The sequence below is a fragment of the Montipora capricornis genome, chromosome 6 (genome assembly GCF_036669925.1).
Source record: "Montipora capricornis isolate CH-2021 chromosome 6, ASM3666992v2, whole genome shotgun sequence".
NCBI lineage: Eukaryota > Metazoa > Cnidaria > Anthozoa > Scleractinia > Acroporidae > Montipora > Montipora capricornis.
Genome location: NC_090888.1, coordinates 71,101,548 through 71,119,047, shown reverse-complemented (window position 1 = coordinate 71,119,047; position 17,500 = coordinate 71,101,548). Strand labels below are relative to the sequence as shown.

At 38.1% G+C, this 17,500-nt stretch overlaps 1 protein-coding gene and 1 long non-coding RNA gene across 2 annotated transcripts in view; one reads left to right on the top strand and one right to left on the bottom strand.

Annotated features, from left to right (window-relative positions):
• LOC138053725 (CTP synthase 1-A-like) overlaps positions 1–17,500 on the top strand; it is a 31,348-nt gene that overhangs the window by 9,302 nt on the left and 4,546 nt on the right. Inside the window, exons 7-13 of the mRNA XM_068900297.1 lie at positions 1,924–2,081; positions 2,876–3,008; positions 8,988–9,076; positions 9,221–9,315; positions 12,504–12,566; positions 15,746–15,789; positions 17,242–17,341. Coding sequence (XP_068756398.1) covers positions 1,924–2,081; positions 2,876–3,008; positions 8,988–9,076; positions 9,221–9,315; positions 12,504–12,566; positions 15,746–15,789; positions 17,242–17,341 — 682 coding nt within the window. The remainder of the gene's footprint in view (positions 1–1,923; positions 2,082–2,875; positions 3,009–8,987; positions 9,077–9,220; positions 9,316–12,503; positions 12,567–15,745; positions 15,790–17,241; positions 17,342–17,500) is intronic.
• LOC138053726 (uncharacterized) lies at positions 208–3,604 on the bottom strand. The gene is made up of 3 exons (XR_011133243.1): positions 3,465–3,604; positions 1,689–1,776; positions 208–306 (listed from the first exon to the last, which is right to left on the bottom strand). It is a non-coding gene; the product is annotated as an uncharacterized lncRNA (long non-coding RNA).

The following is a 17,500-nucleotide window of genomic DNA, read 5'->3' as shown; positions in this document are numbered from 1 at the left end:
GTTAGATTTATGCAATACATTATTTTTTTTTTTGTAGTCTGCTTTAGAACAGAATATCTCCGACAATTTTTCTCTGTTCACTGAATTGGATATTCTTAAGGCTTACGGCATCCCAGATCAATTAGCCTTGGCTATAGCGTCAATCTACTAGAACTCTGAAGGTAAAGTTTCCTCACCTGTTGGAGAAACAGATTTCTTTACTATCCTTGCTGGAGTACAGCAGGGCGACCTGTTAGCTCCATTCCAGTTCATCGTACGCAATGAGATCTGCAGTTGAAGGTTGTGAAGACTTTGGATTCACACTGACTGAGAGAAGAAGTTGTAGATTTTCCGCAGTTATGATCGCTGACACAGACTTTGCCAATGATATTGATTTCAGATAACTTGGGTAAAGCTCAATCACTGTTAGTCTAGAGTGACTTGAAACTACTGTCACAGAAGTTGATCTTCACATAAACAGCAGCAAGACCAAATACATTAACCTCTGACAACAGGGCGACCTCGTTACCTTAGACAATTCAAAGCTAAGACAGGTGGACAATTTCAAGTACATGTACCTACACTGTAGGCTCCTGGATAGATCAAACAAAGAAAGATGTCGAGATCCAGAAAGCAAAAGTATCGGCCACTAGTAACAAACAAAAAGTGGCAGGGAATTAAAATCTCAGCAGGGGTCTGAGGACACCTTTCTTTAGAGCTTCAATTGAATCTGTTCTATTGCTTGGGATGGGTCAAAGAGTTAGACATTGACCACTGCTTTGGAAAAACAACTTGATGGTTGCTACACAAGGCAAGCTGGAGAGATCATATATCTAACAAGGAGGGATCTGCCTCCAATTTCAACAAGTCTCCAGATTGCAGTTTAGTGGCAGACACTCAAGGGGGTGCCCAGCAACAACATTCACACAGGCCTTTTGAGGCAGGATCTTGCTTCCCTCATGGCCAACAGACAGGAATGGGATAGACTCGTTAAATCAGTGTCCCACGGGTACGGCCAAAATAGATACGGTACACGTACATGTAGATGGTTTTTGAAGAGTATAAATCAAGAATGAAATACAGCGTAGGGAGCATCAGTTTTTTTTCATAGAGTGGCTTATTAAATGGTAAAGGTTGGAAGTTGTGTACAATCTGTGAGGTTTCACAAGATCTACCCCCAAACCCAAATCTTTTAGAAGGGACTCCCAGATCACTGTCAGCGATGTCGTCGAAAACATCACGCATCTTGTTCATGCCATACAGTGTGGGCAAGGTATTCTAAAAATAAATTGCTATGAGAAGTTTGAGGGTAAAAATCGAGAAGGAAAGGTTCACATTAAGTCATTTGTATGCTCATGTTGTGGACAAAACCTCCAATTTGGTGATTTTACGTCGTTATGCAGAGTACCGCAGTATTGTGTATTAAATAGAGGCACGCTCTTTTTACCCTTTTTTTAACTAATGATATCTTTTTAAAATTAATTTCTAAAAGTGAATTACAAAGGATATCACACAAAAATACTTTATAGGAACACACAAACTTGTAAATTGGACACATTGCCTTAGCTGTGGTCGCCCTTACCCTGACCCCCCTCCCTCAAAAGTTAGGCCATTTGTCACAGGGTTCCCACCTCTCAGGAGCATGTTGCTGGCACTCTTTTATACAGCTTTTCATTGGAAAGACATTGTAAAACAAAGTGTGAAGTAACCTAGTGATAGGGCAAGGCCTAAGGTTTAAAAATCTGCCACATGAACCACAGCATTTATCTGCACCACCTTGAAACTTGCTTTGAAATTCTGAAAATAAAATAATGTTGCTTACATGTATGTGCGCTGTATTATCTATAAGGGTATGTTAGAGCCACAGGGTTTATGATAATAAAATTATTTTAACAAGTGAATTATGAGTCTATTAATTTTTGCGTTGCAATTCTTTTGTGGCAGGTTATAGATGTGCATGACTGTAAGTCTATTTACAGAGTTCCATTATTGTTGGCAAGCCAAGGGATTGTCACTCTTTTTGCTGACAGACTTAAGATGGAAATCAAATCACCAATAAAACCTCGTCATTTCATGATGCAGTGGAGAGAATTGGCTGAGAGGTATGTGTAACACCCATCCAGAAAAACTTGGGTAACATTCGTAAAATTAATTATCATTGATTCCAGGCAAGTCTAACCCTGCCAAGAAAAATAGAGAGGTGAGCATAGTGCCCCTCCAAAATGGGCACAGGTGTCTTGTAAGCCTTTCGTCTGGCCTGTCTACATGTCAAAAAATAATAATTACAATACTGTGCTTGGAATTAAGAGTGCTGTGCTACAATTATGTTAGTATTTAGATAGTTTTCACAGTGACGACAATAGGAGGTTGAAGATGACCTAGAAATAAATCTTTTTTCAAGTTTCCAGTTCCATGGCGTCTTTCATTCAAAAATGCAGCTGAATTGTCACCTTGCGTGACACCTTGACATAAAGTTATTTGGTTGGAAAAAATGTGTATGCCTATGAATCTCAGCAGTCTGGGCCTGCCCCCACCAAGGAAAATTTTGAAATAGAACACCAGAGATGCTTTTTCCAGTGTTTCTGGAAGCCAAGAATCAGTTTCCCAGGCAAGGCTGGAGTTCACATATTAAATTCTCTTTAAAAAGTAAGCAAAAAAGGTATAATAATAAAAAGTATTTAACAAACTCCTCAAGTATTGGCATCAAAGTACTGGACGTGGAATGGGAAACCACGGGACAAAATGCCCTGGCCTCCAGCCTCAAACGAAAACCCTGGGTTTTAAAATCAGATTACTCAACTCCTTAGAGTGGTTTTTTTTTGTTTTTTGGAAGTATTTTATGGTGTGTCACAAAAATATAATTTTGAACTGAATCGTTAGGTTTGAATGTTTTTAGGGAGGAGCGAGTTTTGGATGAAGTAAAAATTGCCATTGTTGGGAAGTATACAAAGCTGGAGGATGCTTACATTTCTGTTCTGAAGGCTTTGAAGCATGCGTCGCTCCACTGCAACAGACGCCTGAAAGTCGTTGTAAGTTTTACACAAAATTTTCCTTTGGTCTAACAGTTTTCTTATAAATGCTTTATTCTCTAGCATACAACTGGTCAATGATTCTTAGTACATCAAAGGAAGTTGAAATCTCACTCCAGTGGTTTCAAAACAAGCCGGCAGCGACTGTCACAGCTACATTGTACTCTCGTCATAACAATCAGCTTGTGACAAACAATCTTGCCAGGCGCGTAGCAGCCTATACGCAAATACGCACGTGCGTACTTAAGTGACCAGAAAATTTTGAAATTTTAAATGAGATTTTACTGCCCCATCAGTAAAATACGGTTAATGGAACGTGACCATACTAAAAGGGGCTATTCATGTCGCATTACTTATCTTTGTGTTCTTTGTAGTCGGTCGTTCAAGGTCATAAAATCAATGGTTTTGTTGTAAAGGCCTCATTCATAACTGTTAAAGAGCACGTGTAATACCTACCTGCTCATAGAAGAAGCTGTACAACTGGCTACTTTAATAGACAGAGTCTAGCTATAAAAGCCTCAGTTAGCCGTCCAAGGTTCACTTGGCAGTTTGTCTTCTATTATAGTAAACCAACTAGCTGTTGGCATTTGTTAAAGTTTTTTCATCATCATAAGGAGCCGCAACTGAACGGAAGTTCAAATATTCGTAAGGATGGTTGCTATGGGATGACGTCATTATCCGGCTTAGTGCACATCATCACTTCGACACCTCTTTGGTATCACTTTGTACAAACGTTTTGTATTGTGAGGTAGTGAAGCCTGGTTATTTTAAAATTAATATAATGGACAGTATCAACTTTGTCAGGTCTTTGATTTCATGTAATATTTCTGCGTTAGCAAAAGCGGGAAAATTTACTTTCCCTGGATCGAGTGTGGCGATGGACGCCTTCGAACTTCTCGAATGGCTAATTAATGCACTCTTCTATAACTCAGCGAAGACAATGGTTTCTTCTCAACGGAAAGATTTGCGGCGCCCTAAGTTTTGGAAAACCTATGTCAAGGAGCCCTGTGGTAGCAAATTTTCCAATGGAATTTGCCTTGGTTCCTCTGGAGAACTAGAAAAATGACGGGAGTTTCGCCCGACCATCGATACTGCAAGACAATAGACAATAGAGTGGCCATTGCATCTTCATTTGGAGTGATTTCTGCCATCCTCTGGCAGAAATTTAGAGAGTGCGAAAAATAGGAAAGTATACTTGGATTGTCAATGCCCTAAATTCACTTCAAATCGATGCAGAGCGCGATGAAATTTAAAGCGCGATCGACCCAGCAAGCTGATCGTGGGCAGGAGCGGTTGAAGAAATTCATAACGTGAAATTTTTTAACACTGGAGGCAGTGAGGTCGCCGGATCTGATTAATCCCTTTTGTGAGGAAATGGTTCAGGAATGAAGGTTTAAGTTGTAATAACATGTTTAATTTTTTTTGTTTCACATTCATTGTTCTAGGCCAATTTGTCTATCCTTTCTGGTTCAGACAATCTGAAGTCATGGTATTCAGCTCTAGTAATTTCATGAGCTTATGTGGGATATATAACATGTTTACTTATTTTTCTTTGATATTCACTATGAATTGTGCCATAATTATATTGTATATCCTTTCTAGTTCATCCAGACTGAAGTGGTATTCAGAGTAATATCTGAGTTCCACTGGGATATATAACATGTTTTGTTTTGTTTTCTTTGAAAAATTCGCTTTTAACTAGGCTATAATGATATCAATCCTTTCTGGTTCACCCAGGCAGAAGTCCTGGCATTCTTTGTGATGCCTGAGTGCTTCTGGGATATATAACATGTTTTGCTTTGTTTTCTTTGAAAAAATCACTCTTAACTAGGCTATAATGTTATCTATCCTTTCTGGTTCACCCAGGCTGAAGTCCTGGCATTCTGTGTGATGCCTGAGTGCTTCTGGGATATATAACATGTTTTGTTTTGTTTTCTTTGAAAAATTCACTTTTAACTAGGCTATAATGTTGTCTATCCTTTCTGGTTCACCCAGGCTGAAGTCCTGGCATTCTGTGTGATGCCTGAGTGCTTCTGGGATATATACATAACATGTTTTGTTTTGTTTTGTTTTGTTTTCTTTGAAAAATTCACTTTTAACTAGGCTATAATGTTATCTATCCTTTCTGGTTCACCCAGGCGGAAGTCCTGGCATTCTGTGTGATGCCTGAGTGCTTCTGGGATATATAACATGTTTTGTTTCTTTTCTTTGAATTTCACTTTTAACTAGGCTATAGTGTTATTTATCCTTTCTGGTTCACCCAGGCTGAAGTCCTGGCATTCTGTGTGATGCCTGAGTGCTTGTGGGACAAATTACATTTTTTGTTTCTTTTCTTTGAAAAATTCACTCTTAACGTAAGCTATAATGTTATCTATCCTTTCTGTTTCACTCAGGGTGAAGTCCTGGCCTTCTGTAGGGTGCCTGAGCTCTTCTGGGATGTATACTATGTTCCATAATGTGAACATACCTAGCCTTTTATATATTGGTACACATTTGAGGGAATTTGTTAATTTATTCTGTTCTAATGTATTTTAATTTCAATACGGTCCCCAGTTAATTCAGTTTTCTATACTTAATCCACAGACTTTTCATTGAAGTACATGTCAGTGTCAGTGACGTTCGTACTGGCCCGGAGTGTTGCACGTTGTTTTTGGCGACGATTGTTTTCAATTTCAGCGTCATTTATTTTCTTTATTACGTACGTTATTCTATTGCGGACAGTTCTACTTACGAGCACCAAAAACAAAAACAAAAAAAAGTAAAAAAACAATTTAATTCAACTTCCATACAAGCTCCGTATTCTCACATTCCCGTAAGCAGCCAGCTCAATTACAATATATCTCCTTCCCGAGGGTTTGCAATCTCTTTGAACATTGAATTTGGAACATTTTTTGCCAAGGTTTTTGTCAAGTTACCAGAACAATAACTTAAATCAACTTTTGTTTTCTACTATTGATTGCCTCTATTTTGATTTGTTCACAGTGGAACTACGTAACGTAGGGCCTGATTGTAGTATCTGCTCGCCGAGATCTCGACCTGAGCCGGAAATCCTCTCTAAAAAAAATTTCATGAAAGTCCCATTTGCCGTCAGCCTGGCCGCTTGATCACAGTTTATTTTTGGATTTGTTAGTTCTAGACTCATCTCACGGAGCTTAAATGGACCTTTATTTCGAATTAAAAAAAACTTACATCTTTTATCATTTTCTTAACTTTGAAGGAAATCTCAAGTTTTATAATTCACAATTGAACGTATTTCCCTTTATTTTAATTGAGAAAAATCCGTGGAAAGGACGCTTGAGATTCTTTCTGACCTGAATTCTTGGGAGACAGTGAAACCGCTGATGGTCTTGGATTTACCCGACATATAAAAAATCTAGTCAGAATCCTTTGTAATCGTGTCACTGAAACACAGAGAGTGCTATTTCTCATCGCTATTTCAATGGCTGGCGTCAATGTACATCTTTATATTTTATCGCTTTCCTTTAATTAACTTAACGCCCTCAGATGATGACATGATTTCGTGAAAGTTGACGCCTCAAACAAATTGCGATGATAGATTAATGGAATACAATGGGAATGAAATGTTGCAAGGAACTTGGCATCCAGTTGAGATACAGGAGTTTTACTCCCGTTTCTCAGCTGGATGCATGCCCCAGCCTTTTTTTGGTTGCTAAGAGCGTGCGGCTCGTTATGGTTCGTTCTCGTCCTGCTCTCAACCTCAGTCGCGCCACAGCCAAAAAGGAGGACCTCTCGAAATTATCGAGCAAAGTACTGCAGCTTCGTTTGCAGGCTCTAAACGGGTTCAAAAGCCCAACTTGCCGCCAGACTGGCAACCGCCTTGTTCAGCAATCCGTCCAACGCAGGCGCCCGTGGGAAAAAGCTATCCCCTACGGCCAAGAAAGCCGTAGCGTCCTATACGCAAATACGCATGTGCGTACTTAAGTGACCAGAAAATTTTGCAATTTTAACCAATTGTTTCTATTTTTAACATTTTACTTGTATGCAACCAAGATTTCCTTATGAAAACACCACTTTGATTAAATTCTAAAAAACTAAATTAACAAAAGCTATACCATGTTTTTTTACACTAAACAATGCAGTGTTCTTTGGTCAGCGTGCAACAAAGAGGCGAAGTTGCAAAGAAGCGACCCCCAAAGAAGCGACGTTCCGAGAACGTTGTTGACAATTCCAGTCACGCTAGCCCAACCAAAACAATGTTTTGTTTGCGCCAAGTTTGCTCAAAATAAGGGAAAGACACTTTGTTCTTTGCTTGTATTAAGGACGTTCGCGCCCATTGCTACTGCGCATTTTTTCGCGCATGTCACGCACACGTCATTCATCGCAGACCACGCAGGTAAACACGATGCTAAAGGCGCAAAAATTTTCCACAAGAATAGAACGCGAAAGTATGTGGCATCATGGAATAGCCGTGGCCCCAGGTCTTCTCGGAAATGTCACGCAATGGAGTGACAGTGCGAATAAACAATCGCTTTGAGAACTTCGCAGCGATTTTACTCTCTTGAATGCTCGGTGACCCCCATTTTTCTTTCCGTAGATCACTTCCTTTCTTGATTTTGTCCATTTTAACAAAAAACAAAAAAAATCTGTTCGTGAGAAGTTACAAATATTTGGCCTTTTATGCTCTCGTGCGACCGAAGTTTTCTTTCTTAATTAGACTAATATGTGTCGTTTTTCAAGGTCTATTTCACCTCAGAAAAAGACATCAGCTGCAAAGGTTAATTTAGTTATATTAGTTATGTTGAACTGAGTACGTTTACCTGATCTAAATTTCACTAATGTAGTTTTTTTATTGCTGACAGTTGTAAGCTAAGATCGTCTTAAAGTAACGCAATCTTCTAAAAATGCACCTCATGATCTCGAAAACGAGCACTTTGACACCCCATTTTTTTTTTGCCTTTTTGGCAAAAGTAGGTCATTACCTTTCTGCGTGGCAAGTTTTTTGGCTGCTACCATCACTACCAGCTGACAGCATGGCAGAGAAACAAAAACATGAAACTGTAAACACACTTTTTTCATTTGGGTTCAAAAAGTCACGATCCTCAGTTAGGTGAAGAAATTTGGCCATTACACATTAGTAATCATTTAACAAGTTGTCAGACTTCGTTATTGTTCATTCGACCATATGATTACTACATTGTTTATTATACTTATAGATACTGAAATGACGGCCAACTGATTTGATAGTTAAGGGACATTCTGGAGTCGTGCCAATTGAAATGAAAGTCGTTGAAAAATGCAAATTTTGCTGTCTGTACATAAATACCTACATGTAAGGCATAGATTACGGTCTATGCATGGTGCACAACTGCATTATAGAAGCGATTCATACTGCTCTTCATTATTAAGGCAAGATGAAAAGTCTTGAATCAAAAATTAATAGCAACAATTTAAATTGAGCAAAGTGCAACGTTTTTTTCATTCGGCTGCAGAGTATTTGCACAAAACCTGCTTTCGAAACATTACTGTCGTTTCACTTATTTCTGCCTTTCAAAATAGAGATTTTGAATGAAACTGTCATTGAAAATCTGAAATCGATGCCATAACACTGAAAAATAATGGCATGTCCGAGCTTCTAGGTTTCAAAGTTTTCTTGGGAAGCGTGCCCCAGACCCCCCTAGCTCCATGGACCTTGCGGCCCCTTGATTGTAACAACCGCCCACTGCACTCTGATGTTCTTTTAGTAAGATACATGTACATGTAAAAACCTAACAGAATTCAGAGCTTTGCCCTTCCTGGGTACTTAACTTTTCTCTTGCAAATATCCTTGAAATTGCATTTCTGTTGAATTTGTAAATGCCCAATGTATGAGGTGAAACTGACAGTTTAAACTATGTTAATCATCTGACTTTAAATGTAACTGCAAACTTTTCTTTCGTGAGTACAGCTTACCAGCAATTTTCACATCTCAATAGAACAAAACAAATTCGTGAATAACCATGTTTCTTATGTGTGTGGCAGTGGGTGGAATCGGAAAATCTTGAGAAAGAAGTACAAGAAAGAGATGCAGTTAAATATCATGAGGCTTGGCAAAAGCTGTGTGGTTGCCAGTGAGTATTATTTTGCAGTTCAAATAATTATTGTCACTAGTAGATTAGAAAAATAACTTCTGCAGGCGTTATTGGTTTCATTTAAGGTTAATCTTGATCATTGAGAAAGGTTATTTTGGGAAAAAAAAATTGTTATCTTTTTAGTGGAATCTTAGTCCCTGGTGGATTTGGAAAGAGAGGCACTGAAGGAAAAATAGCTGCAGCAGAATGGGGAAGAAAAATGAAAAAACCTTACTTAGGTATGATTCTCTTACAAGTCTAAATAAAAATTATATATAAATCTGTCTCGCTTAATTGCGCAAGTTGTTTGCGTACAGGTCAAAATAAAAATGATCGCTTTATAAATCCATCCTGGTTTACTCAAGTTGTGTAGAATGTAGAAAATAATTTTCTCAAATACAATTATTGTATTTTATCATTGCTTTTTGTGGCAGGCAAGGTTAACACAAGTCGTGGGAAAATGAGAAAGACATCACCACAATTTTTTATTCATTATATTTAAATTCAATGGTCATGTCTTGCCTCATGAAATGTTCTGGATTTAGTCTTGTGTTTGACTTAGCAGGTACAAATAATTTAATGAAACATAAAAATGTTATTGCATCATAATAGGCAATTTCCGAGTTCATGCCTTCCTCACCTTCAAAGCGAGTCTAAGTGCGAAGTTTTTGATAATTGAAAATTAGTTTTCATTCATATGTAAAGTAGAACTAATTACCATTACAAAAACTTCGCACTTAGACTCGCTTTGAAGAGGAGGCAGGCATGAACTCGGAAATGGCCTATTGAGTAAAGTACGATCGTCCGTGTGAGTGTAGTCCTGAGAAGGACTATTTGAGATGACATTGACTGACGTTTCGACAACCCTAGGGGAAGTCATCTTCATAGTCAAGTGATTTGTGTAATGTCAGTAGATACTCAAGAACTCCGGTCGTAGATGTCATTGGTTAACTTCAAGGCTTTGCTCTAACGGCGCCCTGTCACCTGAGTCTACTAACATTTGGCTTTGGGCAAGTGCGAAAAATTACCCGGTTGCCTGGCCGGGCACTCTGGCTTATTGTATTTTGAGCAGATAAGGCGGCAAAACCTCTCAGAAAATGTTTTTTCTTCTTACGAAACAATCGGTTCAAAGGCCGTTCCACATGATTTCACATGTAACAATCCGTGAATTTGCATGTGATGGCCGGCGGCCGCCGCACGAATTTTGATTCTTTCTCCAAAAATAGCTTTAAATTTGGAACGTATAGTTTGGCATTTCTTGCTTATGGTTAAAAAAAAAAGGAGTCGTTACTTCTGCTCTGACAGCAGTAAAGCGCGGCTGGCGAAGCGGTGCAATTTATTTTTGTATGAAACCGGCAAATCGCAGTTTATGCAAATTTAAAGATTTTTACGATTTTTCGCTGCTGCGCCTGCTTGGCTTTTTGACGCGACGATCATACTTTACTTAATAGGCCTTTTGCAACTAACGATAACATGGTACAAAATCCGCCATGCTGGAGGGCAAGCTCATTATAATTCTCCCACTGGGACATTAAAACAAAGAGATCTGAACCAGTCAACCTTGACTTGCCTTTGTTTTAATGTCCCAGTGGGAGAATAATGACGACCTTGCTCTCCAGCGTGGCGGATTTTGTACCATGTGATCGTTAGTTGCAAAAGGCCTATTATGATATGACTCCTGGGTTCAAACCATTTAGACTTGTAGCACGATACACATGTACATCAGTGTAACATAGAGCACTTTCATGAAAATGTGTAAAATATCCCCAAATCATCATTACTTGCCAGATATTAAGTAATTAACATCAAAGAAACATATTTGGAAAATTTTCAGGGTATAATTCTTGTCTACAGCTTGTTTTAGAAATTACCCAGAATCCTTTTTGGGCGTGGCATCTGACTATTTGGTTTGCTTAGCATGACTATTATCGCTAAAATACAACAAACTTAACTAACACAACTACTTCTAAATCATGTATACTAAAAAGAGGCAATTATTTATTCATTTACAGTCAAAGGCACTTAATAAATATTATTTCTTTTCTTCTGTAATTCCCCACAAAGGTGTCACAAAGTGCCAGCAAGCCCAAAAGCTGTTTCATTTTTGTCTAGTTTTTTCATGTCAGTGACGTTCTCTCTAACAAAAGAGAGGCCTTTAAGCTCTGAAGATCTTTTATTCCCTCCAACTTTTCAGCATTTGAAATGCTTTTCTTCTCAGTATTCATCTCTAAAGTCCTCGTACACTATTGTGTAACGCAATCGTCACGTCCACTTACCTCTGATATTTTCCCGCTTTTTGCCCCTGATTTGTTATATAAACACCCCCCAAGATACTAAGGAGAGGTTACACAGGACTCCTTCGATGTTTGTTGTGGATTTCGGCTGGAAAGTGTCTTCAATTCTAGTTTGATTTGGCACGTTTTCTGCTACGAGCGTGGTTGTAATTTGATCGTTACGCTGAACACACGTGGAGTTCAACTGGAAATATGTTTCCGATTCACTGTTTGTAGAATTTCTTTGTTTTAAGCCTACTGAAGGCTATAAAATTTAGCAGGATTTGAAGACCAGTAAGTGAACTGTGCTGCAGCTGTGTATCGGTGACGGTTGGTAACTAGAGGCTGAGATACAGGTTTTCTTGTGGGTAAGTAATATTCAATTTTACTAATCGAAAGTACGCAACAGATTTGTTTCCGAACATGAAAATTCTTTATTTCTTCATCGCCGTTTGAGATCTTTGAAAACCTTTCGTACTCGATGGTAAACAATGTTATGAACTTTACTCAAACAAATTCTCTTCTTTTGTAGGTGCGTTTGGAAGTCGCTAGCCTGGTATTTGCAAGGCATGGAGCGCTGTCGGACCTTGAGCGTTACACAAGCACTAAAGGGCAACCGTCCTTAGAATTATAATTCTCTTTATTTGTAAAATAAATGTGGAGAACTGTAATTTTGCGTATAGTGTCATCTTTTCCTATTTAATATTTCTGCTCTGTTGAATTTTCTTAAATAGAATGCATTGAGGGTGAAATTTTACTTTTTTAACTATTTCATGCAAATTAGCTGTTACGCGTTACACGCTGATTTTGTAACTATTTTCTTGCATTTTGAAGATTTTTTTGTTCTTATGTTCTTCCAAATGATAATTTTTTAACATATCACTTAACAACAATCCCTGTTCAAGTAAGGTAGAAAATTTGAACGAAATCCGTCATTAGCTTGCAAAGATATTGGAAAATATATTTGAGCAACCACTAATGTACATGTGTATCGTGCTACAAAGTCTTAACATATTATTGCATGTACGTGTAGCTTGTATTATTATTATTACAAGTGAAGAATTTTGCGAACAAGATAATAGACCTTTACATTGCAGCCTTGGATATTAGAGCTACACTGACATGTCTTTTGTCTGTTTTAATGTTCTTTTCAGGGATCTGTTATGGTTTGCAGTTAGCTGTTATTGAATATGCTAGAAATATCCTGGGATGGAAAGGTGAGCAATACAACTTTATTCGGCGGCAATAACAGCCAAGCTTACTGAGTGCTTTGCATAAACATGGGAACTCTGAAGTTTAAAATCCATTTTCACTGCCTTCGATCACCACAAAATGGTTAGTTGGTTACATGTAGGTGCAGTGTTTTGATTGGCTGGAGTTTTAATCCACTTTGTTAGTTCCTGTTTTTAGCTGTCTGCTAACTCTTGAAAAAACACAATCAAAAACTGGAATTTGACAATTTGGTTATTTATTATGAAAAGCATATATTTATTGTAAAAAGCATTACTAAAAATTATGTAAGGTACTATTTTTATCCAGTGTTAAATACAGGAATTCGAAGATTTTAAGCCCACATTTAAATTTTTTTGGTGTATTCCAACATCTGCTACATGACACTACATGACACAAACCAAGGAAAATCCTTGATCTGTGATATGATCAACAGGAAAACTCAAAAAGTGTGATTTGGTTGGGTTACCGGTAATATGTTTATTATCAACCAACTGGAAATATCGTATGTGCAGGGCTCGAACTTAACCTTTTTGCTCAGGTGCCAGCTGGCCACTTATGGGAAAAAATTTGGTCGCCAGATCAAAAATTTTGGTCACCAGCTTATTTAATATATGACGTACGTACATGATTTAAAATGATACTTTGCATGCAAGGAAAGTCATAATATTAAATAGCATAAAAGCAGCAAGAGAAAGACCTCTAAAGCCACTGTTGTTTTCGGCTTTGTCTTTAGTTTTGGTGATGGTGTTCTTTACGGTTATTTGAAATGGAGTGAAGCACGGAACGTTTTCCATAGAAAGGCAAACATGGGCCCTTTATCCTTACTTTTCACCTCTTCAAGACGTCGTTCTTTGTTCTCCTACAGCTCGCGAGTAAAAGCAATACTACGATTGCTCGCCCTAGGCCCCCACACAACCACAATGCTCGTACCAGTCTCCAACCAGGATAAAATATCAGAGGAATGTGGTTTCTTAAAGTACTTTTCTACCTATATTTATCTCCATTTATTAATCACCTTGTGTAGTCAATTTGGCAGATGTCCTCTTTCTAACAGAGGGGACAAGTTCCCCAGCCAAGGCTGTGCTCTAAGGAAAATTTCGGGGAGCCCTTCGGGCGCCCAAGCATTTCAGCTGGGGTGCCCAGCCCTCCAAGTCGGTTGCCCAAATTAATTAATTCCTTATTTAATTAATTATCTGAGATCAGCAACGCAGCACGACCAATGTTTTCAACAACAACAACAACAAATGACATGATATCTTTCCTTTTTTGTTATTTCGTTATTTCATATACTGGGGAAAAACAACCATAACCTAAATGTATTTTAGCCAAGCGGGCACAGCCGCAAAAAATTGTAAAAATATTAACTTTGCATAAACTGTCGCATAATCTGCGATTCCCGGGTTCATACAAAAGTAAATTACACCGCTTCGCTGGCTGCACTTTACCGCTGTCAGAAGTAACAACTCTTTTAAACTATAACCAAGAAATGCCAAACTCCACATTCCAAATTTAATGCTATTTTTTTTGAGAACGAATCTAAATTCGTGCGGCCGCCGGCCGTCACGTGCAAAGTCACAGATTATGTCACATGTGAAATCATGTGGAACAGCCTTTAAAACCGACTGTTTCGTACGAAGAAAAAACATTTTCTGTGAGGTTTCGTAAACTATAACCACCAACATATTAAAATTTTTAGCCGCCTTATCTGCTAGAAATACAATAAACCAGAGTGCCCGGCCGGGCGACCGGGTGGTTTTTCTCACTCGCCGGAAACCAAATGTTAGTCGCCTCAGGCGACCGGGCGCCGTTAGAGCACAGCCTTGCCCAACCTACATGTACTTTGCGTTAAGGGTACAGTATGGTGTCTGTGGTCCACAAGAAAAAAGGATGATCTTAAATATCTTACCTGAATCAAAACCCCACGAACTGAAATTTTCCCTGAAGATAGCTTTTTCGTTTTTTGCGATAATGTTAAATTGGCGTTCCAAACTGAAATATTTCTCTTGTAATTTGAAAAAAGGTGAAAGTAATCGCGAGCCCTTCGTCTGCGAATTTGGTCCTTGCTCCGCAAATCATGTAAGCAGCCCAAAAAATACCAGTGAAAACCGATAATTTCTGTACGAACATGAAAATTTATTTAATATTCTTTATTATCCTTTACCTGTAAATATGTTCTTGAAATAGACACTTGTTCCCGTTGCGTTTTATCTTTACACGAGGCAAGTAAACATGACCATGGAAGTCACGGAGCCGCAAAAGTAGACACTTTCTAAAAAGACAAGTTAACACGCCTGTCAACAAACTTGAATTCCGCACAATCACTGATTGCAGGAAAGCCAAAATTTCGTCATGTGAAAGAAGAAGAATCAAGAAATCATCAGATACATTTGTTTTTGGTGGTATTTTAGTTTTCGGGGCAATAACATCTTACACGGAAAAGTCGTGGATCAAGGACACCATACTTTACAGGTTGCTTTTTGAAGGTTCCATACAAATTTCAAACTCATTATGCGTTGTCCAGGTTAATTATCAATATATTATCAATATCAAGCTAGTTCCGAGGAGGTCCTTTGGTAATTTGGCTAAATCTACATTTTTGTACGTTTTCAACGTTCACAACTGACGATGGATTTAAATTTTCAATTAACCTTCTTGCTGAATCTTAGTCTTCTGGCCGCAAAAACTCACCTGGCAAGAAGCACATGGTGTTTAAGTGTGCCCACCATCCCAAAAAGCTGCTGAAACAATATGGCGCCTAGTAAACGCGGTGATTGAAGTATCGAAGTACATTTTGTGCTCTCCGATTTTCTTGTAGTATTTAGACATTATTTTAGTGGGAAGAGAAAGTTGAGTCATGTTCTAGCTACCAGTCCCGAAAATTTTCATCATATATTTAATATAATAATAAAGATTCAAATACAAAAGTTGTCTACTGTTTATCATGGGTTATCAGACAAAATGTGATTTGCCTGTTGGCGACCAGTTCTGAAAATGTTGTCAATTATTGGTTGCATTGACAACCAGTGAGTCACAATTTCGAACCCTGGTGTGGTGCATTGGGGGTAATGTTTACTGTCCCTTGTTCCACCATTGTGGACAGGATTGAAGTCCTGTTTGTTGTTGTTCTTATTTGGTTTGTATTGCACTGTTTTTACCCTCATAGATGCAAACTCAACAGAAAATGAACCTGATACCTCTCATCCAGTGGTAAGTTACAATATTGTGGCAATGTGTGTACAACACCTTATTAATGTGGAACTTACCAGTGTTCAAAGTTCCATATTAATAAGGCATTGTACAAACATTGCCACAATATTGTCATGATTAGCATCGTAAAACAAGATAACAACTCCACAAAACATCTTGCGTGCAACCGTGCATTCCAAGTTTTTGTTTTGTTTGAATAATCTACCCTAGTGTTTTTTCACAATAAAGCTGATTTAGCTAATTTTACATCACATATTCACCAAACTATTTAAATAACAGTTACATAGCAGTAATGATTAAGGGGGAGCTCCCGGGTTATTTATTCTTACAATAAGTGAACACACAGGTGTCAATTGACCATAACACGGATGTGCAATATCAGATTATGCTGGATGTTGGGCACTGCACAAGTATACAAGTATTGATACTTGAGCTTGTGATATGGTCATGTGATACTGGTCACATTGGCATAGATGGAGGGGTGGACGTATGGTCATACGGTCCCAAAACCAAACTTTCTTGTACAGATGGGTTACCATAGTTTCTTACCCATAGTGCTCCAGGAGCTCCACTATTATTGGTTGTATCACCGATATTATTATAACCAGTTATGTTTCTTGGAATCTCTAAGAAGTAGAAACCTCGGATTAATACTTATGGCATTAAAGCCGCTAACATACTTGTATTGTATTGGCTTTAATTCTAGATTTAGTAGCTTACATAACATTTTTGTTGTGCTCTTTTTACATATACATTCTTGTTCTGCATATTTTGTTGCAAATAAAAATTGGTGTATTTCACACCTTCGTAGCTGGTTCTCCTCATGTGATAATGGTCTTGTAGTAAGAACCAAAATATTACGTTTATTTTCCTGTTTGTTGTGCACTTCTTGCTTATACTTACATGTAGTTAAGTTAGCAAGATGTTTTTCAGATTTGTTATCTTGTTATACTTTCTTCATTTGTCGGTGGGAAAGGTTGTCATGCTAACAACATGTACATGAACTGTAAGTTTAGGATCTTCCTTTTGTGTGCCATTATTCAATAAACTTCCTTCTCAATAGAACTTTTATTTTCATTCTTGTTTTCATTAGCCTCCCACGCAGTCATTTTAAGGTTACCGGTAATAATTTATTGCATTTCACCTCCTCCAGACAAACGCCTGCAAAATTCCATTACTGCAGTTTGACCTGCAAGGCATCCAATTAATTTAATGCTTATGTATAGATTAAGTTGTAACTGCCATGTTGTTTACTCCTGAACTACTTTGTATACATATAGTTGTCATCCTTTCAGAATTCAATAGGTAAATTTGATTGGCTAAACTTTAGAAAAGGAAAGTTGCTTTCAGGTAGGAATGTGTTTGTGAGGAGGAGGTGAAATATGACTATCCTAAAAATGACTACATGGAATGCTATTTTTTTCATATGCTCATTTTTCGATTTTGTGATAGGTGATAGAAATGCCTGAGCATAATCCTGGTCAGCTAGGAGGTACCATGAGATTGGGAAGACGACGCACAGTGTTCGTTGAAGACTGCGAGAGCACAACAAGTATGCCATTCAGTTTTCCTTATGTAGCTAAGGGTGAAATGCATCTCTCCACGTCCTGTAGCCGATCTTTGTGCTTCCTTTTTTCTTTTTTTGCTCTAATGAAAAGTTGACTGTTTGCAAATATTGGCATCAATTTCTTTTCCATCGTTTGAAAGACAA